The sequence below is a fragment of the Salvelinus sp. IW2-2015 genome, linkage group LG17 (genome assembly GCF_002910315.2).
Source record: "Salvelinus sp. IW2-2015 linkage group LG17, ASM291031v2, whole genome shotgun sequence".
Lineage (NCBI taxonomy): Eukaryota > Metazoa > Chordata > Actinopteri > Salmoniformes > Salmonidae > Salvelinus > Salvelinus sp. IW2-2015.
This window is the reverse complement of record NC_036857.1, coordinates 33679296-33705395: the sequence shown is the minus strand read 5'-3', so window position 1 is coordinate 33705395 and position 26100 is coordinate 33679296. Positions and strand designations below refer to the sequence as shown.

The following is a 26100-nucleotide window of genomic DNA, read 5'->3' as shown; positions in this document are numbered from 1 at the left end:
TCTAGATATTCCATAATAATAAATCAGCCGTTTCAAGCTACAATAGTCATTTACAACATTAACAATGTCTACAGTGTATTTCTGATCAATTTGATGCTATTTTAATGGATTTTTGTTTCTTATTTTATTTCAAAAACAAGGACAAGTGACCCCAAACTTTTGAACAGTAGTGTATGTAAAGCATAAAATTAGCTTCCAAACCAGGTTCCATTATTTTCTCGAGCTATGCTTATAATTGAGGGATGGTTGATCCCTTGGTCATGCCGGGACCTACCAAAAAGAGCAAAGGTGGGTATCAAATCATGCCCAGCAATATGATTGGAATCGTTTAGCCACCTCAAAAAATTATTTCATTAACTGATCCCTTGCTATTTTCACAGCTTGTCAGGCAAGACCTCAGAATAAACGTGTGTCATGTGACATAAGTACCCTTACGACACCTCCTCCATTGTTGCCAGAGTCTCCCTCGACTCCTATGAAAAGGATACGCCATCATGAGGCCTCCGATAGTGCTCCGAGTTACTGCCCAGATAGCACAGACGGCTTCATCAACAACGACAGGTAATGTATGTTATGTGAAATCTGAGTTGTATACACGGCTTGACAAAATAGGAGGCTAATTCCCCAGCCAAGCAGATACAATTAGTAGACTCATTTTGGTTGTGAAGTGCATTAGCAAAAAGCTTTGTCCTTTGTCCAGACTGACAGGCTTGATACTGATGTCTCTGATTGGAGAGAGACCTGGAACTCTGCATAAAACATTTTCTAGACACAACTTTTACTTGTATTGTCTTCTGCACTAGGATCAGGGAACTCCTGTTGTATACAGGACACCACACAGGAAGATATGACCAGGACACCACACAGGAAGATATGACCACTCTGACATGTTTGCCAAGGTAACCCCATTACCACCAGACAAAATGCCGACAGGCACAATATCTGTATCGGCTGGAAATGACAATGAACGATGAAATGTGCACATTGTTACATTAGCAGAACACTGATGCTGTGGTATTAGGTAAAGTGTTGTTTATTCTATACATGGACCTCACTACATTTGAAAGGTATCAAAACACTTCATTTAGAATATCTACGTAAATTCAGCAATTGCATTCTCATATTACTCTGAAGGCTACTGACCTATTCAAAGCTTCCTCCAGCATCTCCTCATACATCTGCCTGTAGTTATTGAACTCAACCTGCAGGAGGTTTGTTTGTGGTTATTGAGTGGGGGGGAAACAGCTGCAGGCAAGTTTCTGACAGATGGGTGTGTCTTAGTGGTGGCAAGGACACAGCCAAGAAACACCCACATCAAACCACACCACCAAGCCAACTGAAGTTTGGCTTCTGTCATGGCCACCACCATTTCTTGAGGAGCAAGCCAAAAAATGAAGCCAAGTTCCCCTTTAAGTGTCCCGAATACACCCATGTTACACATGTAACTTATGTTGCAGATTTCAAGATGCATTTAAGGACATTGAGTTGTAATAAGGGGAGGTTACATTCTTTCCATTCCTTTTGGAAATGAAGACTGTTGAGGTTTTGGGCGGATATGCAATACATGCCTTGGAAATCAGGCTGACTGTAGGACACTTTTACGATATGGAAATGACAGAAATGCTGATTTGAACTGACCTATCTCTAGGTAACCCTCTAATAGTGACTTGTGATTTAACATTCTGTTCCTGCCCCCACAGCATCGTTGGGCAAGTACATAACAATCCCAAGGCTGACATCTCCTAAAAAAAAAGTATATTCAGAACCTTTCTTTTGGTATTTAATGCCTCTATCATCAATATCAGCTTAATAGAAAAACAGAACAGTAATATTAAATCAAAGTAAACTTTTGAGAAGTACAGACACACTAAAGTAGCCAACATACATACTATATGTAATGAAATAGACAGGTAAAACTCTTCATTTCAAGAGCTCTACATACATTAACGCCCACTGTCCACATGGGGTTCATCAATATGGTGGACTTCGAGCTATTTCCTTCCAGCAGTGGAAAATCGTGTCAGAAGACAGATCCAAGCTAAGTTATATAACTCACTCAATTCAATAGGAAATAATTAACAGGACTCAAATCCTGTACGTAATAGGTTACTCAAGGTCCCTCATTTTCAAACAAAGCCTTTTTACTTCGGCTCCAAGCTTACATTTTTTGTATTTTCTGTAACCTGAGATTGACTGAAAGGCTATGCAAGCCTATACTTTGGAGAGGAAGTTATGGGGGAAGTCAAGGCATTGCTGAAGGTTGAAGAAAGAGCCACAGAAACTGAACCAAGATATAGAACACCCCCCCAAAGGTCACCGACTTTTCATACTATAATTCATATTGTCCATAAACAACCGATGTGACATTTTGGAGGGAACTGTCGGTGTGTGCATAATTGTTTTCCCTCATTTAGGTTTTAGCATTGTAAAATTTAAAAAGCTCGGCAAGGATTTAAGGGACTGGGTTCTAATGATGGAATTACATTGGTTAGCAGTAGTCGTGCATGAGAGTGGTCTGGTTTTCCTAGGGAGTACAGCGATTATTATGAAGCCGTCACATAATGGCTTTCCTGTCACAAGGCTGTCCGTTGCCATTCATTTGCTTTTTCCGCAACATTCTCGGAGGCTCCGTCTATGGCATTATGCTGGCGTACCAATGCAAGAGATTTCACTATTGCGGTTGAAAAGCTTTCAAAAGATGAGAACGCTGCGGGACTAAAGGAAGGGAGGGTTCAAACCTGTGGTTTCAGACATGGGGCCTTCAAAATACGCAGTGGTGCCATTCTGAGGAAACTAGCCCTAGACCTACTTCTGTGAATAAGAACATGGAGATGGAGCTGGGGGTGTAAGGAGGGGGGGGAAGAGGCATTGTTAACGCCCACGTCAGCCACCTATGGTTCCTACAGCTGGAGAGCACATTCCAAAGATCTTTACGAAAAAAGACAGAGGGGGAAAAAATTAAGGTTACAAAGGACCCCCGGGAGATACAGTCTCTCTCTCCCCCCCGGCTGTTCCTTTTCAATGAATACACAAGGTGATGGGTATGTCTTTGAGAGTGTGCTTCTCTGTCTGAAACTGCCCCTCGTGGGGGGGGGGGAAGAGAGAGGATCCCTTTCCTTTACGTCTTGTCGAGACAGCGGCAGAAGACGAAAGAGACGGAGAAGCGGGAGAGTGAAAGAGCGAGAACCCATGGAGTGCAGAAGTTTATTGTAAACAGGATATGGAGCTGCCTTTTGAGAGGGGGACGTCACTCAAGGGGCGACCAATGATCCCTGTAAATCGCCTTTACTCAATTCACCTGATGCAACAAATCAAAGATGCACACTTCGGGTTCCAAAATCTAGGTAGGATGTAACTTTTCACAGTTCCACCTGCAGGGTTTACCTTTTCTACAGAGTCCAGATTTATATCTGAGAGTTGGGGGAACTTTTCTTCAACACTTCTCCTGCCGTTGCCTAATGGTTTACTGTGTTCTACCCTGGGTATGTCTCAGGCACGCATGCACGTACATACACACGCATGCACGTACCAAACATGCACACTCCATACAAGAGGCTTTTTTTATTCAGAGGGGGTTAGCTAGGTCCCCTTGCAATACTATACAATCCCCCCTCAATATGTTTGGCTATGAGTTTTTTTTCTTCAGCTCCCTCCCTGCATTACGTCACAGAAGAGCTATTCCAGCAGAGCTGAGGGGATTAGGGAGTGAAGACAGTGAAACCCCAGAGTAAACCGAAGCTCCCCCCCAGCGCACATACTTTTAGTTATTATCCCCCACCGCCAATGGGAACAGAGCCTAGCTTTTCAGACCTATTCAGTAGGTGTATAAAAAGCCACTTTTTCTTCTCTGGTATTGTTAATGTACAATGTATTCTCCTGGCTGGTGCATAGAGAGTGGTGGGAGCTGTCTCGCTTGTGCCATTGTGTGTTTTCTTATGATTCAACCTTTGTGTGCAGCCTTTGGAGGAGGAGAATGTGTGTATGTGTGGTTGTGGTGCCCGCTGGTTTACCTCCTGCTACTGTAAATCACGTCAGTGAAAGACTGCACGTAGAGATGGACCAACTGCAGAAGCAATAGGCCCTTCTGAGCCACACAGAAATATGGGGGGAAAAGTATAAAGTAGCAATATTGATGACAGATTAAGTACATAGACTTGTGGTTCTGGTAGTGGACAGAGCATACAGCACAGACATACACTGAGTGTTCAAAACACTTTCCTAATACTGAGTTGCACCCCCTTTTTCCCTCAGACCAGTCTCAACTCTACAAGGTGTCGAAAGCGTTCCACAGGGATGCTGGCCCATGTTGACTCCAATGCTTCCCACAGTTGTGTCAAGTTGGCTGGATGTCCTTTGGGTGGTGGACCATTCTTGATACACACGGGAAACTGTTGAGCGTGAAAAACCCAGCAGCATTGCAGTTCTTGACACACTCAAACCGGTGCACTTGGCACCTACTACCATACACCGTTCAAAGGCACTTAAATATTTTGTCTTGCCCATTCACCCTCTGAATGGCACACATAACAATCCATGTCTCAATTGTCTCAAGACATAAAAATATGTTTTTAACCTGTCTCCTCCCCTTCATCTACACTTATTGAAGTGGATTTAACAAGTGACATCAATAAGGGATCATAGCGTTCACCTGGATTCACCTAGTCAGTCTCTATCATGGAAAGAGCAGGTTTTCCTAATGTTTTGTACACTCAGTGTACAGTGGGGTCTGAAATGATTGACACCCTTGCAAAAATAACTGTATAAAATAAATAATTGAAATAATGAACTGTATTGTACACTCAAAAGCATTGGGAAATTATATTATTTTATATTACTACAATTGCTCAGAGAAAGAGAATTTGTGATAAAGTGATAAAACATAAAAAATATGGAAGGAGTCAAAATGATTTGTAATACCTTCCAATGCCTCACCGTGTGAGGATAACAGCACTGAGCCTTTTTCTAAAATGTTTTATGAGTTAGAGAACAGTGGGAGGGATCTTAGACCCTTCATCCATACAGAACCCTTCCAGCTCCTTGATATCCTTCGTCTGCGCTTATGGACTGCCCTCTTCCATTCAAACCACAGATTTTGAATGGGTTTCAAATCCAGAGAGACTGAGATGGACATAGAACAATTTTGATGTTGTGGCTAATTAACCATTTTTGTGGATTTTGATATGTGCTTGAGGTTATTGTCTTGTTTTAGCCTCCTGGCAGAGGCAACCAGGTTTTTGGGGTAAAATGTCCTGGTACTGGGTAAAGTTCATGATGCCATTGACCTTAAAGTGGAACTGCCTCCTAGAATCAACTTCTTGGTTACAAATGGCCTATGTGCCATCAGTATGAATCAGAAACATTCATTCTAGTGTCAAGATTTACTAGAAAGTGTAAATAGGATAATTTTGGTCATAACGTCAGTCGTGTCCAAAACAAGATGTGGAAGTGAGTGTGTCACGACGGGTATGGATGGATTACGTACATGCCCACTTTTGCCAATTACACTACTGTTCAAAAGTTTGGGGTCACTTAGAAATGTCCTTGTTTTTTAAAGAAAATTTTAAAAAATTGACCATTCAAATAACATCAAATTGATCAGAAACACAGTGTAGACATTGTTAATGTTGTAAATTACTATTGTAGCTGGAAACGGTAGATTTTTTATGGTATATCTACATAGGCGTACAGAGGCCCATTATCAGCAACCATCACTCCTGTGTTCCAATGGCACGTTGTGTTAGCTAATCCAAGTTTATAAGGCATGTAAACAAATTTATACAAAAAAATTAAAAGAAATAAGGTTTTTGTGCATATGGAAAATTTTGAGGATCTTTTATTTCAGCTCATGAAACACGGGAACAAAACTTTACATGTTACGTTTATAGTTTAAAGACATACTTACCAAATGTTTTATTACAGTATGTATCATTCATTTTTGCTCATCTTTATCAAGGATGTCAATCATTTCAGACCCCACTGTACATACAGCACAAACATTTATAGTCAGAGCAAAATGACCCTTGAAAATGACAAGTTGCTGATATACTCCATAATTTCCTACACTTAAAAAATACTAATCCAATACATTGCAACATCTCTTAAAAAAATGTAAAACTTCCAACACCCTTGCTTTAGTTCAAGAAAACAAGTGAAATCTCAGCTGCCAACAACTCTGAACGGTAATACATGCAGCTGTATTCTATGGAATGGAATTTACAATGGGAGTAATTACGAGACAGTGCTGCAGACCGCAGTGAGAGAGGGAATGTAGTATTGGATGGAGCGGCAGCCCAGCTCTCATTGTGTAGTTCATTAAAACAGTGCAGCAGCTGTACTGTAAAACATGAATACTCCCAGTAGTGGAGGCCGGGCGGGCGGTTAGCCTCCCCGTGGTTACACATTATTTATTTAGTGTTGATCATGTCGCCAGTGCCCGGGGCTCCATTACCTGAGTTCCAGACTACACTCTGATTGTTATTGTTTGCTTTAGTTCTCTTGTAAAGTCAGAGTTTTTTCAAGAATATTTTGGGGAAAACGGTTGGTGATGTCACCATATCGTTAAGGGTGACATTTTTCTCTCGCAATGGCACACACGCTGTGTGTGCGTGAACGTTTTCAATATACAGAATGAGTCAAATCTATCCAATGTAACCTAGAGGGGTTGGGTTTAATGCACATTTCGGTTGAATGCATTCAGTTGTGCAACTGACTAGGTATCCCCCTTTCCCTTTATGCTGTAACTTTTCCTCTCTGCAAGGATCCATGAGGATCTTGCTCTTTCCCAACAATGCAGTAGTACTAGAAAACATTTAGAAACAAGTCAAGTGGAACAAAAACACAAGAAATAGAAATGAGAACAACACAGGAAAGTAAGTAAGCTATATGCAGGGTCAGTGCCAATAACATATTTGCAGGGATACTGGAGTGGTAGGGTAAGGTAACTAGGTATGCGTGTGTATAGAGTCAGTATGAATGTGTGTGTGTGAGTGAGTGAGTGAGTGTGTAGAATGTGCATGGAGTGAGTGTGTGAGTGTGCATAGAGACAGTGCAAAAATAAAATAGAAGGGTCAATGCAGATAGTCCATGTCGCCAATTTACACAAACATGTTATTCAATCATTTCATCCAAACTGCTCTTCGTAGCCAGGCACTAAAGTAGAACTTGGTTCTATTTTTGATGCTTGACGCGCTGCAAGTCCTGCCTCTCCCATCTCCTCATTGGTTTATAGAAGCATATGTGACTCACCACCTGGATTCGGTCTTATGTAGCAAAATTTGAAATTGTGTTCTTTACATTGCAGAAAAGTAGAGACTCAGAGCTACAAAATTGTATATCATACACTGCATTTTTGAGGAACAATGGGAAAGCAATTCTGCTTTGAAAGTTGATCAACTTGTAAAGTCACTTGAGAAAATGGCCTTTGAATGTTTTGTTATCTACTGAAGAGCTATTCTTTGTCTACACCCATTCACCATCGTTCACACCCTCTTAAGCTTTAGCCTCACCCATCTTGTTTCGCCCTTGGAGTGTTAAGAGCGCACACCAGACGCTCTGGCCAATGATTTGTTTACCTCTGGATAACACGAAAACAGCCAAACCAGCTCTGCTGGCAACAATTTCATTACACTTTTTTGCAGACGTTTACTGACACCTGTAGCTAGTTAGCTAGGTAAACAATGAACCTAGCTAGGTAAACAACGTCACGTAACGTTAGCAAACGAGCCAGCCAGCTAATGTTAGCTAAAACAACAATGAACATAGTGCCAAATCATGTCGTTACTACCCTGCATGAAGCTGCTGGGAGCCAACCAACCAGGTTCAATGTTTGCTAGCTAACATTAAGCTCTAACTAGCAAAGCAAACGGTTCTGGGATATGAATAATAATGTCATACACATAACGTTAGCTAGGGAGCCAGCCAGCTAATGTTAGCTAGCTAGCACTTTAGCTTGAAATGAAACCACTTTCTGTCAAAATTAGAAACGTGTAATATACCCACGTGGGTGATTGAAAGATGAACTGTGGTCCACACTCCAGTCCAGATTGTGGTGGTAATGCAATGGCGCACGTGGACGCTCGCACACGCGTCTAGTCAGCATGTTATGGCTTGGGGATAGAAACTGTTCAGCAGCCTGTTGGTGTCAGACTTGATGCGCCGGTACCGCTTGCCGCGCGGAAGCAAAGAGAACAGTCTATGGCTTGGGTGGCTGGAGTCTAACAATTCTCTGGGCCTTCCTTTCACGTTGCCTGATATATGTCCTGGATAGAAGGGAGATTTGCCCCAGTGATGTACTGGGCTGTCCACACCCCCCACAATCAGCTCCTTGGTCTTACTGACATTGAGGGAGAGTATGTTGTCCTGGCACCACACTGCCAGGTCACTGACGACCTCCCTCCTCCCTCCCTCCCAATTGAGATTGCATCGTCTATGGATCTGTTGGTGCGGTATGCAAATTTGAGTGGGTCTAGATTGTCTGGGATGATGGAGTGCCATAACCAGCCTTTCAAAGCATTTCATGATTACAAATGTGAGTGCTAGATGGAAAAGCCCAAGATAGCACCGACAGAGATGGTCGCCTCGCTTCGAGTTCTGATGAAATTATTTTATGTATTTTTCCTTACATTGTTACCCCAGGAAACCTTAAGTGTTATTACATACAGCCGGGAAGAACTATTGGATATAAGAGCAACGTCAACTTACCAACATTACGACCAGGAATAAGACCTTCCCGAAGCTGATCCTCTGTTCGGACCACCACCCAGGACAATGGATCTAATTCCAATAGTCGACCCAAAACAACGGCGCCGCAGAAGGGGCAGATGCGGCGGCCACTTGGTCAGGCTCCATAGACGTGCACATCGCCCACCGCTCCCGAGTATACTACTAGCCAATGTCCAGTCTCTTGACAACAAGGTAGACAAAATTCGAGCAAGGGTTGCCTTCCAGAGAGACATCAGAGATTGTAACATTCTTTGTTTCACGGAAACATGGCTCTCTCGGGATATGTTGTCAGAATCGGTTCAGCCACCGGGCTTCTCCATGCATCGCGCCGACAGAGATAAACACCTCTCTGGGAAGAGGAAGCGCGGCGTATGCTTCATGAATAATGACTCATGGTATAATCATAACAACATACAGGAACTCAAGTCCTTCTGCTCACCCCACCTAGATTACAATCAAACCATTTTACCTACCAAGAGAATTCTCGTCTGTTATAGTCACAGCTGTGTACATTCCTCCTCAAGCAGACACCAAGACGGCCAATCAAGGAACTTCACTGGAAACCATACATCCTGAGGCTGCATTTATTGTAGCTGGGGATTTTAACAAAGAACATTTGAGAAGAAGGCTACCTAAATTCTACCAGCATATTGATTGTGCTACGCACATGGGCAATACCCTCGACCACTGCTACTCTAACTTCCACAATGGATACAAAACCCTCCCCCACCCTCCCTTCGGCAAATCCAACCACAACGCCATCTTGCTCCTACCGTCTTTACAGGCAGAAACTCAAACAGGATGTATCAGTGACGAGAACCATTCAACGCTGGTCCGACCAATCGGAAGCCAAGCTTCAAGATTGTTTTGAACACACGGACTGGGAAATGTTCCGGGAAGCATCAAGAGAACAACATAGACCTATATGCTGACTCGGTGAGTGTGTTTATAAAGAAGTGCATTGGAGATGTTGTACCCACTGTGACTATTAGAACTTACCCTAACCAGAAACCGTGGATGTATGGCGGGGACTACAGGAAATCAGGGACCACAAAAAGAAAACCAGCTATGTCCCGGACACTGACTTCACGCTTCCAGACAAACTAAACACCTTCTTTGCCCACTTTGAGGATAATAAAGTGCCACCGTTGCGGCCCGCTAACAAACTGCACACCCCCCTCTTCTCCGTGGCTGATGTGAGTAAAACATTTAAACGTGTCAACCCTCGCAAGGCTGCTGGCCCAGACGGCATCCCTAGCCGCGTCCTCAGACAATGCGCAAACCAGCTAGCTGGTGTGTTTACGGACATATTCAATCACTCCCTATCACAGTCTGTTGTCCCCACATGCTTCAAGATGGCTACCATTGTTGCTGTACCCAAGAAGGCAAAGATAACTGAACTAAATGACTACCGCCCCGTAGCACTCACTTCTGTCATCATGAAGTGCTTTGAGAAACTAGTCAAGGATCATATCACCTCCACCTTACCGGCCACCCTAGACCCCCATCAGTTTGCATACCGCCCCAACAGGTCCGCAGACGACGCAATTGCCATCACACTGTACACTGCCCTATCCCATCTGGACAAAAGGAATACCTATGGGTCCGGGACTTTCTGACGGGCCACCCCCCAGGTGGTGAAGGTAGGAAACAACATCACTTCGCTGACCCTCAACACTGGGGCCCCACAAGGGTGCGTTCTCAGCCCCCTGCTGTACTCCCTGTTCCCCCACGACTGCATGGCCATGCACGCCTCCAACTCAATCATCATGTTTGCAGACGACAACAGTAGTGGACTTGATTACCAACAACGACGAGACAGCCTACAGGGAGGAAGTGAGGGCACTCAGAGTATGGTGTCAGGAAAACAACCACTCACTCAACGTCAACAAAACAAAGGAGATGATCGTGGACTTCAGGAAACAGCAGAGGGAGCACCCCCCTATCCACATCGAAGGGACAGCAGTGGAGAAGGTAGTTCCTCGGCGTACAACACATACAAACTGAAATGGTCCACCCACACAGACAGTGCGGCGAAGAAGGTGCAACAGCGCCTCTTCAACCTTAGGAGGCTGAAGAAATTTGTCTCGTCATCCAAAACCCTGACAAACCTTTACAGATGCACAATCGAGACCATCCTGTCGAGCTGTATCACAGCCTGGTACGGCAACTGCACCGCCCTCAACCGCAAGGCTCTCCAGAGGGTGGTCCGGTCTGCACAACGCATCACCGGGGCAAACTACCTACCCTCCATGATACTGAAGGGATTAAACCAAGGCCTTATACCTTTTAAAGGGTTAATAAAGTGTGTTATGATAAACTGTTATGTCCCCTCTCAGGAGACCTCTGTGTGTGTGTGTTAACACCTGTTTTGAGTGTTGTGCCCTTCAGACACCATCAGAAGGCGGAAACTGCCTACGCTCAGACTCCTCCTGTCTGGGCCCCACCGTGGCTATCTGAGGTTCTGAGAATACGACTGGTTTTCTGAGAACACAAGGCTGCCGCAGGCCTGATGAAAACTGCCACCTGTCGGAGTATGCTTAGACTTGTTCACCTTGTTATGACACTATACTTGTGATGAAAGGTCAATAAGATGGTTGCTGCTGTCAGGGGGAGTTTAGATTTATTAAAATGTTGTTTCCAGGGAAAGTCACGCAAGGGGGACTGGGGAGGCTATAAGAGTTACAGGATGTCTTAGACACTTTGCAGAACCTGGGGAGAGCTATCATATACTGTACTCTGTACCAAATTCTGCCTACAATTGTATTACTAAAGGATACATTTAATACTTAAACAAAGAGTCTGTGTTTCCTTTCCATTACTAATATATGTTTCATAATTATATAGACCTGATTATCTGTTGAAGAAATTGACCAACACCTACAGCACCCGATTACACAGGAAGGCCAAAAAGATCATCAAGGACATCAACTACCCAAGCCACTGCTGGGATCGAGAGACTGAAAAACAGCTTCTATCTCAAGGCCATCAGACTGCTAAACAGCAATCACTAACTCAGAGAGGCTGCTGCCTACATTGAAACCCAATCACTGGCCACTTGAATAAATGGACCACTAGTCACTTTATACAATGCCACTCTAAACAATGCCACTTTAATAATGTTTACATATTTTACATCACTTGTACGTATATACTGTATTTTATACCATCTATTGCACCTTGCCTATGCCGCTCGGCCATTAGCACTTGTAAATGATGCCCAGTGTGTGCAGTCTAAGGCAAGAAACAGCATATGCATTTTTTTGCGAGTTTTTCAAATCATAGAAAAATGCACCATGTAGCCTAGCCCATAGGCCTATATGTTTTGATAAGGTTTGTATCACAACTGAAGGGGTTGCAGAGCCCATAGCCTATAGAACCTAGTAGTGAAACATGTTCCTATAAGCCCAGTAATTGCACATTGCCGTGTGAAAACAGTTTTAACTGGACACTATTTAAAAGAGGATCCCAGCTTTCTGGTGCTGCTATATGTATTGCTCAATTCTTAGAATTAAGCACATTAATCTTCTTTACAACCGGTGTCCCATCAGCTTTCTATAGGCTAGGCCTGTCACACCCTGATCTGTTTCACCTGTCTTTGTGCTTGTCTCCACCCCCCACCAGGTGTCTCCCATCACCCCTCTTTAACCCCTGTGTATTTATACCTGGTTCTGTTTGTCTGTTAGCAGTTCGTCTTGTCCCGTCATGTCCTACCAGCGTGTTCCCATGTTCCCTGTGCACTAGTTTTTCTTAGTCTTCCCAGTTCTGACTTTTCTGCCTGTCCTGATCCTGCCTGCCGTCCTGTACCTGCCTGACTCTAATTTGGATTACGACCCTGCCTTGACTTACCTTTTGCCTGCCCCTTGAACTATAATAAACTCAGACTCGTACTATCTGCCTCCTGTGTTTGCATCTGGGTCTTAGCCTGAGCCTTGATAAGGCCTAATATATTTATTTCTTAACTTTCCTAATATTAAGCACATTGCTTCGCTTTAGAACCGGCGTAGCCTACTTGGCTGGCATATTATTTAAAAAACGTAAACGTGGGAAGAGCTTCCTCCATTCGCTTTTCGAGTGCAGTCTATGGATGACATGTTTTTTTTGTGGCTGAAAATAATTCCACATATATATATTAGTAGGATATATGTAAAGACCAGATTAAATTGAGAATAGTCTGCTGGTTGAGAATATTATCAAATGCTTGTCAAACTGTGAATGAGATGCACATTTTTCAAAAAATTATGTTTGTACCTTTATTTAACTAGGCAAGTCAGTTAAGAACAAATTCTTATTTACAATGACGGCCTAGGAACACTGGGTTAACTGCCTTGTTCAGGGGCAGAACGACAGAATTTTTAGCTCGGGGATTCGAGCTAGCAACCTTTCGGTTACTGGCTCAACACTAACCACTAGGCTACCTGCCACCCCAAAAGAGTTGCATCGATCAGCCTTAGGCAATATGTTTCGAGTTCTAATACATTCTAAGGTTTGTATCACAACTAAAGTTGCATAAATAACTATACTAAGCATATAGGAGGACCTGTTTCAAATGAGCACTTTGTTAAACGCTCAACACAGAATAGTTGCATGTGCACACTCCCTTGCACCAATGTGTAGGAGGAAACACAGTACAACTGGCGACCGTGTCAGCATGCATGCGCCCGGCCCACCACAAGGTGTCGCTAGAGCGCGATAGGACAAGAACATCCCCTAACCCGGACGACGCTGGGCCAAAGGGTGCGTCGCCTCATGGGTCTCCCGGTTGCAGCTGGCTGTGACACAGCCCGGGATCGAACCTGGATCTGTAGTGACACCTCAAGCACTGCAGTGCCTTAGACCGCTGCGCCACTCTCAGGCCCTTACATTTTGGCTTTTGATTGAGCCAGCAGCAAACCTTCACTGTGGGGACAATGTTGGCTATGCATTTCCTAATGAAGCCAATGAAAGAAGTGTTTAGCTCGTCGATGCTATCGGCGGAGTCCCAGAACATATTCCAATTACCACTAGTTGTGTCTTTGCGAGGTAAATGTCCGTTTATCAAATACAAGAATATCATGCGCATTTGTTCCTTAGATAATGTATGTAATATTTTGAGAAACACATTAGGAACCAAAATCATCGGACATGAATTGAGTCAGAACTTAACTTGCACACAAACAACAACAAATCTATGAGCATTAAAGCATTGGTTCAGTACTTTCCCCCCCAAACTGCTGAGAAGTCTTACAATTTGGCTGCATGATTTAGGCTGAATAGAGTAAAAAACCTTGAACATCATTCTCTCTGGGTCTGTTGGTTAATGGAACAAACAGATTCATACACTTCTGGACCTACTGTAGAGAAACTCAATGTTTCCCTTGTGGAGGGAGTTAAGAATGGTGCATAGAAATGCCAGGTGTCCACAGGACAGAAAACGTGGCTAATATGACAGGATTCTAAGCTCTGCCCTCCAATACATTGTAGGAAAGTATGCCGTACAAAAAGTCCATTGGGGTTGTTTGAGTTAGTTGAATAATTGAGAACATTTATTTGGCATAGAGACATGTTTAGCTCTTTCAGTGATTCCACTCTCTCATTCCAAAGTTCTATAACTTCATCCCCTATAATAGTGACCTGGCGCCGTTTTGGCACCGGTGTCAATCAAAAAAGTTGGTCGGTATGAAGTCACTCCTTTTGTAACAGTGTTCTTTCAGTGCTGTCCTTTCTTCTGGGGAGAGAGGGACAAGGTTGTCCAAATTAATTGGATCAATGATTAAGAGGGAGCCATCTCACTTGACTAGGCTTAGACAATAGGCGCAAAAATACTCTACATAGGAGCCAGTGGTAAATTTACACTTGAATTACATAAGGAAGAATAGGCAGGATAAAGCAGTGAATGCCTATCTGTGTGGGGTCTACATGGAGGTCCTTCGCCTTTGCTCACACATTGTTGTTGACATGAGGGACTTGAACCTCTTGGGATATTGATTAGGGGGAAGAGATGAATGTAGGACAATCTCAGTAAATGTGTTTTTCCCCTCATACAAATACTTAACAGGCTGTCTTTCCCAGTATTTCTAATGCTCAACCTGGTCAAGTCTTGTTACAAATGGCATAAAAAGGCATTTGTTTGAAATGCATGGGTTTCTGTTGTTTAAAACATGGTATTTACATTCAGTGATTTGTCCCGAATGAACATGGTCTGACATCAGGCCTACAGATGTACTATCAGAAAAACATCTCGCTTTAAATGGGAAGGCAATCTCTGCAAACCAAATGTAACTGTATGCTTGAGATCTAAGGTTGTCGATATTTGCAGTAATGTCAATGGATAAAGTGCATGGAAGTTTTGTGTTTCTCAATGAAGAACGCTGTCTTTAAAGTTTTCAACCTGGCAACTCGTACTACCATAGCCACTAAATCACTACCAGCTCCTGCATCCTCTTGCTGTTGAGAGAATGCACTTTCAGTCAACCTAACTATGAAAAATAAAGGTATACAAAGAGGGCACTCACTGCCGGGTTTCTAAATGAGTACATTAATGGACTTCATAACAACATGATGAATGAAGAAATTCCACATCGCATTCCTTTGGGGGAAAGCATAAGTGATTTTTTTCTCTCTCAAAAGAACCACTCGTAATTGTATTTGAGTTGACTAGCTTAGACACAAAGATAATTCAACAAAAAAGGGAAAAAAATGTTAAAGAAAATATCTGGTTTCAAATAACATGTTCATAAATCGGTGGGAATGTGCATTTCCTTGATACTAGTCACTATTTGATCGAGCTAGCTAATTGGGTGCATTCCACTAGGGAAGAATATATGATTAGACCAAAACAAACCAGTAAGGGGCATCTCTCGCAATTCTTCTAAAATATAAATACATCATTCTAAATTCTCAACCCCGTTGGGAAATGTCAAACCAAGCATCTGTTGGTATGGCAACAGCACCGCCCTCGACCGCATGGCACTACAGAGGGTTGTGCGGACAGCCCAGTACATCACTGGGACAGAGCACCCTGCAATCCAGAACCTCTATATCAGGTGGTGTGAAAAGAAGGCCCAGAAAATCGTCAAAGACCCCAACCACCCAAGCCAAAGAAAATAATATTTTCTCTGCTGCCGGTACCGGTGAATCAAGTCTGACACCAACAGGTTCTTGAACGTCTTCTACCTCCTATCAATACAACTAATAAATAGCTAACAAAATAGCTACACAGACTGAGTTTACCTTGTATTTTTATTGACCTTTGATCTCTGCACACTCACAGGGCCCTATACACTCGCACACACTGTCACTCCAACACACACACAAACACGCCATAATTTGCTCACTCACACATAATATGCACATACATTTACATTTACAAACTGTTGCTACTCTGTTTATCTTATAGCCTGTTGCCTAGTCCCCTTACGCCTATACATATCTACCTCTAACCCTCCAGTATGCCTGCACATGTAAATATGGAATTGGATATGACTTTTAAAATATTTTCTGTATACAGTATGCATACCTAATTACTTTGTGTATTTAATATTCTTATTTCTTGTGTGTTTTTCTTTCTTTCTAGTAACACATTGTTATTGATTATTCCATTGTTGGGTTTTGACTTTGCAGGAAAGGCATTGCACTGTAATTGTGCATGTGACATTAAAACTTAAAAAGGCACCCCTATTTCAACGCAATTCATGCCGTAGAGCGGAAATGCTTGTTTAGGTTCCACCTCCGATGACGGTGATTTCCACGTGGAGTCCAGAAACATAAACAAATAGGGAGCTGACAGCTGCCAGTGAAATTAGCTAGCTTCCTAACCTTAGCAGTTGTTGATGTTTTTTAAAAATTAACTACACCGTATTTAAAAGATTAGCCAGCTGGCTAGGCTATGCTGCTTCTGGAGCTGGATTTGTCATAAGCATTTAGTGAAGACTTCACCACAGATGGAAACCAGTATCTTTGTCTTTGTCATCTATTGTTACCTTGGGTATCTTGTATAACAGACATACGTTTTTCTACATTGCAATGGATACGACGCAACCTTTGGTAGGTAGGCTGCTGGCAGGCTTCGGCTGCGGTACAGCAAAGCCAAGTCAGTCCTTGCTCATGGTTCTCACAGGGGAAGTGAAATGATAGACTACAATGACTTTGCACGTTGCAAATAACATGTAACGCCATGAGTGCACTGGACATGAAACACCAATACAAATGTAACAGCACAACAAAATACATCAACAAGTTCCGTGAATTTTCTTCTGCGTGCGCCTGTTCATTATAAGATAGACACTGTGGTTTCTAGCTGCACCAATCAAAGTAGTAAAGTGTGCAATGAAGCAAGACTTTAGTGGTCAAAACCAGTCACCTTGGAGCGACGGGGGAGCAGGGTTGCAAAATGCAAACATATTACGCAATTATACCGTTTGTTAAATGGCCAGATATACACTGCTCAAAAAAATAAAGGGAACACTTAAACAACACAATGTAACTCCAAGTCAATCACACTTCTGTGAAATCAAACTGTCGACTTAGGAAGCAACACTGATTGACAATAAATTTCACATGCTGTTGTGCAAATGGTATAGACAACAGGTGGAAATTATAGGCAATTAGCAAGACACCCCCAATAAAGGAGTGGTTCTGCAGGTGGTGACCACAGACCACTTCTCAGTTCCTATGCTTCCTGGCTGATGTTTTGGTCACTTTTGAATGCTGGCGGTGCTTTCACTCTAGGTAGCATGAGACGGAGTCTACAACCCACACAAGTAGCTCAGGTAGTGGAGCTCATCCAGGATGGCACATCAATGCGAGCTGTGGCAAGAAGAAGTTTGCTGTGTCTGTCAGCTAGTGTCCAGAGCATGGAGGCGCGACCAGGAGACAGGCCAGTACATCAGGAGACGTGGAGGAGGCCGTAGGAGGGCAACAACCCAGCAGCAGGACCGCTACCTCCGCCTTTGTGCAAGGAGGAGCAGGAGGAGCACTCCAGAGACCTGCAAAATGACCTCCAGCAGCCACAAAGTGCATGTGTCTGCTCAAACGGTCAGAAACTGACTCCATGAGGGTGTATGAGGGCCCGACATCCACAGGTGGGGGTTGTGCTTACAGCCCAACACATGCAGGACGTTGGCATTTGCCAGAGAACACCAAGATTGGCAAATTCGCCACTGGCGCCCTGTGCTCTTCACAGATGAAAGCAGGTTCACACTGAGCACATGTGACCGACGTGACAGAGTCTGGAGACGCCGTGGAGAACGTTCTGCTGCCTGCAACATCCTCCAGCATGACCGGTTTGGCGGTGGTCAGTCATGGTGTGGGGTGGCATTTCTTTGGGGGGCCGCACAGCCCTCCATGTGCTCGCCAGAGGTAGCCTGACTGCCATATCCTCAGACCCCCTGTGAGACCATATGCTGGTGCGGTTGGCCCTGGGTTCCTCCTAATGCAAGACAATGCTAGACCTCATGTGGCTGGAGTGTGTCAGCAGTTCCTGCAGAGAGAAGGCATTGATGCTATGGACTGGCCCCCCCGTTTCCCCAGACCTGAATCCAATTGAGCACATACTGGGAATCACATGTCTCGCTCCATCCACCAACGTTGCACCACAGACTGTCTAGGAGTTGGCGGATGCTTTAGTCCAGGTCTGGAGGAGATCCCTCAGAGGACCACCGCCACCTCATCAGGAGCATGCCCAGGCGTTGTAGGGAGGTCATACAGGCACATGGAGGCCACACACACTACTGAGCCATTTTGACTTGTTTTAATGGAACATTACATCAAAGTTGGATCAGCCTGTAGTGTGGTTTTCCACTTTAATTTTGAGTGTGACTCCAAATCCAGACCTCCATGGGTTGATAAATGTGATTTCCATTGATKATTTTTGTGTGATTTTGTTGTCAGCACATTCAACTATGTAAAGAAAAAAGTATTTAATAAGAATAMTTCATTCATTCAGATCTAGGATGTGTTATTTTAGTGTTCCCTTTATTTTTTTGAGCAGTGTATATGTTTTTAATACAGAATAGCTCAAACATAAGTGAACATTGACAAATGATGAACATTTTCTGGTAAGAAAAATAGAGAGGTGCAAAAACAAACTTGCACCCCATATTTTTATTTGTTCCATAGCTCAGGTGACCAAGTGGACGCAAGAATGTTTGGCTAAATTCAGTCGCGAAGAAGAATAACTTTGCCACTGTTTCTGATTAATAAACAATGCCATGCTGGTGGGTGGTAACATTCAAATAAACCCCAGCCTTGAAAAGAAACTGAAAAGTATTAGCCCTTCATATTTCCCACTTCACGCCCAAATATATCATAATTTGACTAAAACTATGACTTATTGACTTCAATCGTTGTGCAACATCATGGGTAAGCTCTAGGCATTGTGTTTCAGCTGAAAACAATAGAATTTCCACTCTTCCAAAAAATCTCTATAATAAAACATGTTTTTATTGTCAGTCAAAGAGGAGCTGGTGCCCCAATGGCTTGCACAGCTCTCAAAGTATGTGCAGATGGTGGAACACAGGAAGGAGGGACAACAAAGAGAAGTGGGCGGGATGAAGGGATGGGGAATTGGAGAAATGAAAATGTATTGTGTATTAGTGTCAAATCTGCGGGAGAGAGCGCACAAAGGCCTCCTCAACCTCCATTGGCAGGCTAATTGAGTTAATGATGCACGTTCCCTATTCCAGTACCCCCAGCCATCTGTCCCTACAGTACATGATTCCATTAAGTAGCTGCAGGTGAGTGTGCTGCAATTACCTTAAATCCACCATTTTGAAATGCTAGCGCTACAGAGTGGCTGGTCATGGTGTACAACTAATTGTTCCATTACACAAAATGTTGAGTGCACAAAGGATAATCAGACGGCTCTGTTGGTTCTTTGCAGCCAAATAACATGCTACATAAATACTGTTTCTCTGTTTCGGGTGCTGATGTGTATATAGCATCAAACAATGTCAAAACACCTGCATGCGTAGAGATGTGGGTCATTCCATGAAATTAGTCCCTTTGATATTTTAAGTAGAGAATTCAATAAATCGTATTTTTAATATGAATATGCATTTTGACATGTCCATCCATCAATCCACTTTATTCACACATTTCTCCAAGTTTCACCATCATTGTAAAGCCCTKGTTTTTCTGTTGCTTTGACAGTCATTTCTGAAGATTATTATTGATTTAATATTGATTTGTGATTCATTTACGTCTGTCCCTCATTTTAAGGTCAACCCTGTTACGTGAKCTGAACTCTCYTTTTAATATGGTAAAACTATTCCTTTTAAKATATTTTTCTCAAAWGAAACATTTAACATATAGTCAAACCATAGAGTAAAAGCAGGTGAGCTGCTTCTATTCTTTTTAGCAATTTTCTGGTGTTTTGTGGTGGGAAACTAAGCGGGTCGAGCATAACACATCAACCCTGTTACCCATAGACAGAAAGGCTAGAAATAGTTGACTAATTACATTTTTTGGGGTGAAGCTTGCATTCCCCTTGTCACAAGGCATATTTAAGCAGAAATCATCAACCCTGTCACAGTCAACCCTGTTACTTTATTTGCCATTTAATATGCAATTACTGTAGTCATTTAGTTATTTAACCTCTTGAGATTGGAAAACGCGTTTTTCAAGTTTTCAAGTGTGCGTGTGTGTGCATGCGTGGTACATACCTGCGCTCTGAGTTCTTGTCCTGGGAGAGGCCCGGTCTATCAGTTGGGGCTCTGTTGGACYGCTTCTTTATGTTTCTCTGTGAATAAAAATATCATAGAAATGAACCATCTTGATCATTAACACTTTACATAAGTATAGAGACAACTACACTTGGTCACACAAATAACTGCAATAACAGTGCAAGCTGTGGTTAATGATTATCTACCCCCCAAAATGAACACCTCAGATTATTCAAAAATAATTATGCAACGGATCATCTACAACTAATTCCTAATATGTGGCTGTCTGACTTTGATTGAAAGCTAGACAATACTTTGTGAGAAAGGTCATAGTAAAACCATRCACCTTCAGCTCATCCATCAGCTGATAAGGGATGAAGTCATGAGGGGGAGGGGCCAACAGTAGATTTTGGAATTTAGCTTGGCCTTCTTCCACCCTCTGATTGGCTGGAGGAGGGGTGGAGTCCTCCTCTTGTCCAGCATAGAGTCCTGTGATTGGGGGATATATATATTTTTGTACAAAAGCAGATGTGTAAGACACAAATAGCATAAACCAATTAAATACGCTATGTGACATCATACATCCTTTTTATAATCCTTCTGTTCCTTTTCTATTATATTATAATTCATTGTAGCTAAACAGTTCAAGTGAAACCCTACAGTACAAGTCTGCCTTATACTTTGTCTCAGTCAGGCTGTTATTTATTTTCCTTTCGTTTTTTTGGTATTGCGTCTCCCTGGAAACCACGGGCACGGTGACTCCGTATGGCATCATTTAAGGAAGCGTTAAGTGGATGAGAGCCCTTTTCTGGCAGTGCTCAGGCAGCGCTTTCTCTGGTCGAGAGGCTCATTTACTTAATGCATCCGACGCTGAAATAGCGATGACTTCAGCTAGCTAGCTCACTGAGAGTGGTGGAGTGGAACCATTGGTACTGTACAATAAGGCACAAAAGCACAAAGGGAGGGAAATCGCTCATTAGTGCAATTTGCCGTTGTTTTTAAGAAAAGAAAAGAACTCAAGAGGATACCATTTTGCAGAGAAAAATAGGATTTACCTTGATGGGGTTGGCGCTAAAATAYGGGCTGCATCTCCAGATATAGAAGACCACACGTATCTTCAGCAAATAACATCAAGTAATATCGTTACATGATGCWAGCCCACATGTACGACAACTGATGATATCCTAATATGGAAGCCAAACACATCCCATGTGTTTATTACTGATTGGATTTATATAGCGCTTTTCTACCAAACGAGGTACTCAAAGCACTTTACATAGTAGGAGGAAAACGCACCTCATCCACCACCTGGATGATGCACAGCGACCGTTTTCTTGTGCCAGAACACTCACCACACATTAGCTACAGAGGTGAGGAGTGATATAACCAATTAAGGAATGAGGGGGATGATTAGGTGGCCATGATGGAATGGGGCCAGGTTGGGAATTTAGTCATGACACCAGAGTTATCATCCCTACTCTTACGATAAGTGCCATGGGATTTTAAATGACCACAGAGTCAGGACACATGTTTAACGTCCAATCCGAAAGACAGCACCCTACACAGCGCAATATCCACTTCACTGCCCTGGGATCTCCTTAGACCAGAGGAAAGAGTGCCCCCTACTGTCCCTCCGACACCACTTCCAGCAGCATCTGGTCTCCCATCRAGGAACTGACCAGGACCAACCCTACTTAGCTTCAGAGGCAAGCCATCCGTGGGATGCAGGGTGGTATGCWGCTGGCTAGGATCGTTTGACCTCCCGGCACTGCGCAGCCAGCGGCTAATTAGCATACTCTCCTGCACCCCAGGAGAGTGAACACTGAGGGAAGAGGCAGAGCGAGAAAGGGAGCGTGAGTGAGGGGAAAGAGAGAGACGAGAGGATAATGGAAGGGAGAGAGAAAGGGGTTGAGGAGGAGAGAGGGGTAGAGAGGACACTGAGGGAAGAGGGGCAGGGGTGTGGGGAAAGGGAGGGAGAGAGGATAATGGAAGGTCAAGAGAGAAAGGGGGTAAATACAGGGTTGTTGCCAAGAATCGGGGATGAAAGAGTAGGTACGGAGAGAAGAATTGAGTTTTGGAGAGAAGGTGAGAAAGGAGTAAGTAAACTAGAGGAAAATGAGAGATAAAAGATAGAAAAGTAGGAGAGAAGGAGTAATTAAGAGTTTACAGAAGCAGCACAATGGAGTACATTAGTGCCTGTAAAAAAACATACTGTTCAGACATAACATTTTTGAGCATTAGCTTTGATTATATCCCATTTCATGGGCTAGTCATCACATAAGAGGTGGGCATTCTCTTTAGAGAAAATTTATTGGCTTTATCGACCTAGCAAGCTGGATTTAACCATTTGAAATGAGGTTTACAGTTAAATATTACTCACGTCTGTGTCAGCCACTCTGAATATAACCAGCCCAAGTAGACAGATTTAGCTGCAWTTTTTTWWATATATATACTAAATTCTCACCCACCACCAATTTGCAGKTGTCATGCTCATTGCTCTTTGATGTCTGAAATACAACAAATCCTCACCACCCTCAATTCAAGCGTTCCGTCAACAAATACTGGGGAAGATGCCTTGAAGAGTGTTTGCTTCAAAGTATGGGAAGTTGCCCTTTTGGTGAGAACGTGAACCATTTGACTTGTCACTAAAAATATTTGATGTCTTTTACACAAAGGTTATATACTGATATACTGTAAGATAAAATCATATCCAGATTCCCGACACTGCTCTTCCTTTATCCAAAGCATTGAAAAAGGCCATAATTCAACCTTATGAGGGAGTCTTTTCCCAACCAAGGAACAATATTCATGACCAAAAAGTTGTTCGTTGTGATAATAGAAAATTGCATATGCCTACGCTCACTTTTTACCGGAACAGTAAAAAATATTAGTCTACGTCCCGTAAGTTATTTTATATGACTTCAATAGAGTAACGTAACCGCTGAATATTTGTGACCGAAAAGTTGTTCATTCTGATAACAGAAAATCGCACAAGCTTCCGCATAGCCTACTTTTTCCAGGGACAGCAAAAAATTAAATGCCTACTTTGAGAATAGCTACATGGGTGAAAATGTTTGAAGGACATACGTTTTCTGCAGAAGAAAAGCATCAGTCTCTGTACTCTAAGTTCTTTAATATGACTTCAATAGAGTTACAGGGGGGTTTGAAAGGGCTTCATAAAATGACCTGCCACATCAAGTCAAGTCAGAACAAAACATACATATAAGGACAGACAGGCTTACTTCAGGTGAACTGCCATGTCATCTTGATAAGTCGTTTTTGTACTGAACTGTCATTACTTGCTGTCACTGAAGTTGAAGAAGTCATGAAAATGAAATGTAAAGGGGTGATTAAAAGCATCATCTGTAATGGATGTGAGTGTGAAATAATTTTGTTTTKAATAGACACATTCCAATTATCATATAGTGAATTATCAACCTTGAAATTCGAGATTCACTCCGAGCCTCTATTGCTTTAATTATGCTGTGCGGTCTTGTCATCACTTATGTCACCAAACTGCTGTCTCTAACCTCTTCCTTTTCTTCAGTCAACAGTCAGTCAGTCGCTCCAAAACCAGTGCAATCCATTCTCCAACATCCGTCCTTGTACTGACAGGCTATTGCGACTTTTCAAAACATTGTTTTTAGTGGGGTTGTGTACTCTGGCTGCTGGTGTCAGAWTGTTTGGGRGTGAGAGCCCAGCAGGTCCTGTAARGGTTCAGTTCAAATGTAAGCGATAGGGTCGTGACCTCAAACATCAAGGTGTCCCTTTTAATAACGCTAAAACCCAAAGATGAACGCCAGGTGAAGGACTATCGCACCGAGCTGTTTTGCCAGAGAAGAGCGTTCAAGACAGTCAAAGTCACCTAGAACCTCAACTGATCTGCCCGTGYTAATAAAACATCTATTCAGCTAGACTGACAACTCACGTTGGAAAAGMATCCATTAAAAGGTATCTGTTCTCAAAACTTTCATGCAATACCTTCCCCTTTAAAGGTTAGACAAAGCCTGATTGGTCAAAATACAGAGGCATACACAGCTGGGGTTTTACTTTTAAATTCAGACAAACCCATAAACCATGAACCCTAAAAATCTATCCGTTTGGTCTGCATGCACGACTCAATCAAGATCTGCCGGGCACCTCCCACTGCACTAGCAACAAGGACACACCAATATTTAATTAAATTAGCAGCGCTATAACTGCAAGGTCTCCTCATCCACGGCCAGAGGAACAGCAGTAAAAGTGGGAGGAGGGACGTTGTGGCTGCAGAAGCAGTGTAGCACTTATTTCCCAATGCCAGAAATGCATATAATAGTAACTTAGAGCACCCCAAAAAAACATTTCCAAATTACAAACTTTGAGGTTTACTTCAAATCAGCTCTAACTTRGGAAACAATCCCACAACGCCCTGCGGTCAGCGTCACATGGTGAATGAAAAACGTCGTAAAAAAAGTGGGATACATTTGTGAGAATGAGGTYGGTGAATTGGACGTCTTCAAATTTCATTCCTGAGYACTTCCACAGCTATCAATAATGGAAGGAAGGCTTCAGCAAGAAGTTMCTTCTCAAAGTAGATGCTGTCCCTACCATTAACATGGCTTCTAAAACATCTCAAACAGCCAGTAGCACCAGCAGTGACTGAGCATTGTCACTGGCATGGAAGTAAACCGGGTAWATGCAAGCAGCATTTCAGAGAAGCCCAGCAGCCATGCTTTCTTTGGAGGTGTGGATTGTGGATTTTGGTCAATCTGGAAAGTTCATTTCTGGAGCTCACCGTGAATTGTGTTTTGGGAGCTGCTGGRTGTCTGTACTCGGGCTCTGTGTGTGTGTGTCTGTGTGTGTGGATGGTTGGTCAGATGGATCCACGCAGGTTGATGGAGACTTACAGCATCATTTTATTCTGCTATATCTGCTATGGGCTAGGGCATCTGGAATATATTGCCTACAGTCCAACAGATTTAGGAATGGAATATGGAAACCATAGTTTTTAATGTGTTTGTGGGGGCTGCAAGTTGCGATAATTCYGTCGTTCTGTGGCTCAGGGGCAGTTTTCTATACGGCCTTCTGAGTGCGGGCTAAACTGAAATGCAATCCTTCGGGCCATGGATCTGATCGTGGATCGGGTAGCATTTCGGAGAAGCCCCGGAGCCATGCTTTCTTTGGAGGGGTGGATTGTATCGTTTTTTTTTTTTGTTGAAGCAGATGACGTTAGCTTGCTTAGAGCTAGCTATCCTCTTCCTCCATTTCTGAATGAATTTGTGGCTATCCTTCTAGCTATCAAAATAAGTGAGCTAGATTTTGTTTGTGTACTGCCATATGTCGATAACATAGCTATGTTTGTCACTGGTATGGACTAGAAAATATCCCAAACCTATCCAGTTAGACAGTGATAGACACAAGCTAAAACCGTGGAGAGAAGGAGGATAGAATTCACTTTCTGTTTCATCTGCTGCTGGCTTGCTAARGTTCACTCATAACGTTTTACACATGTAATTGATGAAATTAGATTTTTATTCTATAAATATCSTAATTGTGTCAATATGTTGTGAATATTGTAGAAACATCCTCACAGCCACTGGGTGAGCACCAGCTTGCCATGTACAGTAGGCTACAGGCAATATGTTCCTCCACCGTGTGAGTCATAGAAATTACCATCTTGCATTCGGGACTTTCCGGCAGTCTTCGTGGATTTTATATGCAGAGAGCATAAATTGTACAATTGTAAACTTACAAAATA

General features: G+C 42.9%; 1 protein-coding gene across 2 annotated transcripts in view; it reads right to left on the bottom strand.

Moving 5' to 3' along the window:
* The window catches only part of LOC111976388 (MORN repeat-containing protein 1), a 75804-nt gene that overhangs the window by 9020 nt on the left and 40684 nt on the right, over window positions 1-26100 (bottom strand). For both annotated transcript variants that reach the window (XM_024005189.2, XM_024005188.2), the window contains 2 exons: window positions 20710-20852; window positions 20364-20440 (listed from right to left, as the gene is read on the bottom strand). In XM_024005189.2, the coding sequence (XP_023860957.1) occupies window positions 20364-20440; window positions 20710-20852 (220 nt within the window). The remainder of the gene's footprint in view (window positions 1-20363; window positions 20441-20709; window positions 20853-26100) is intronic.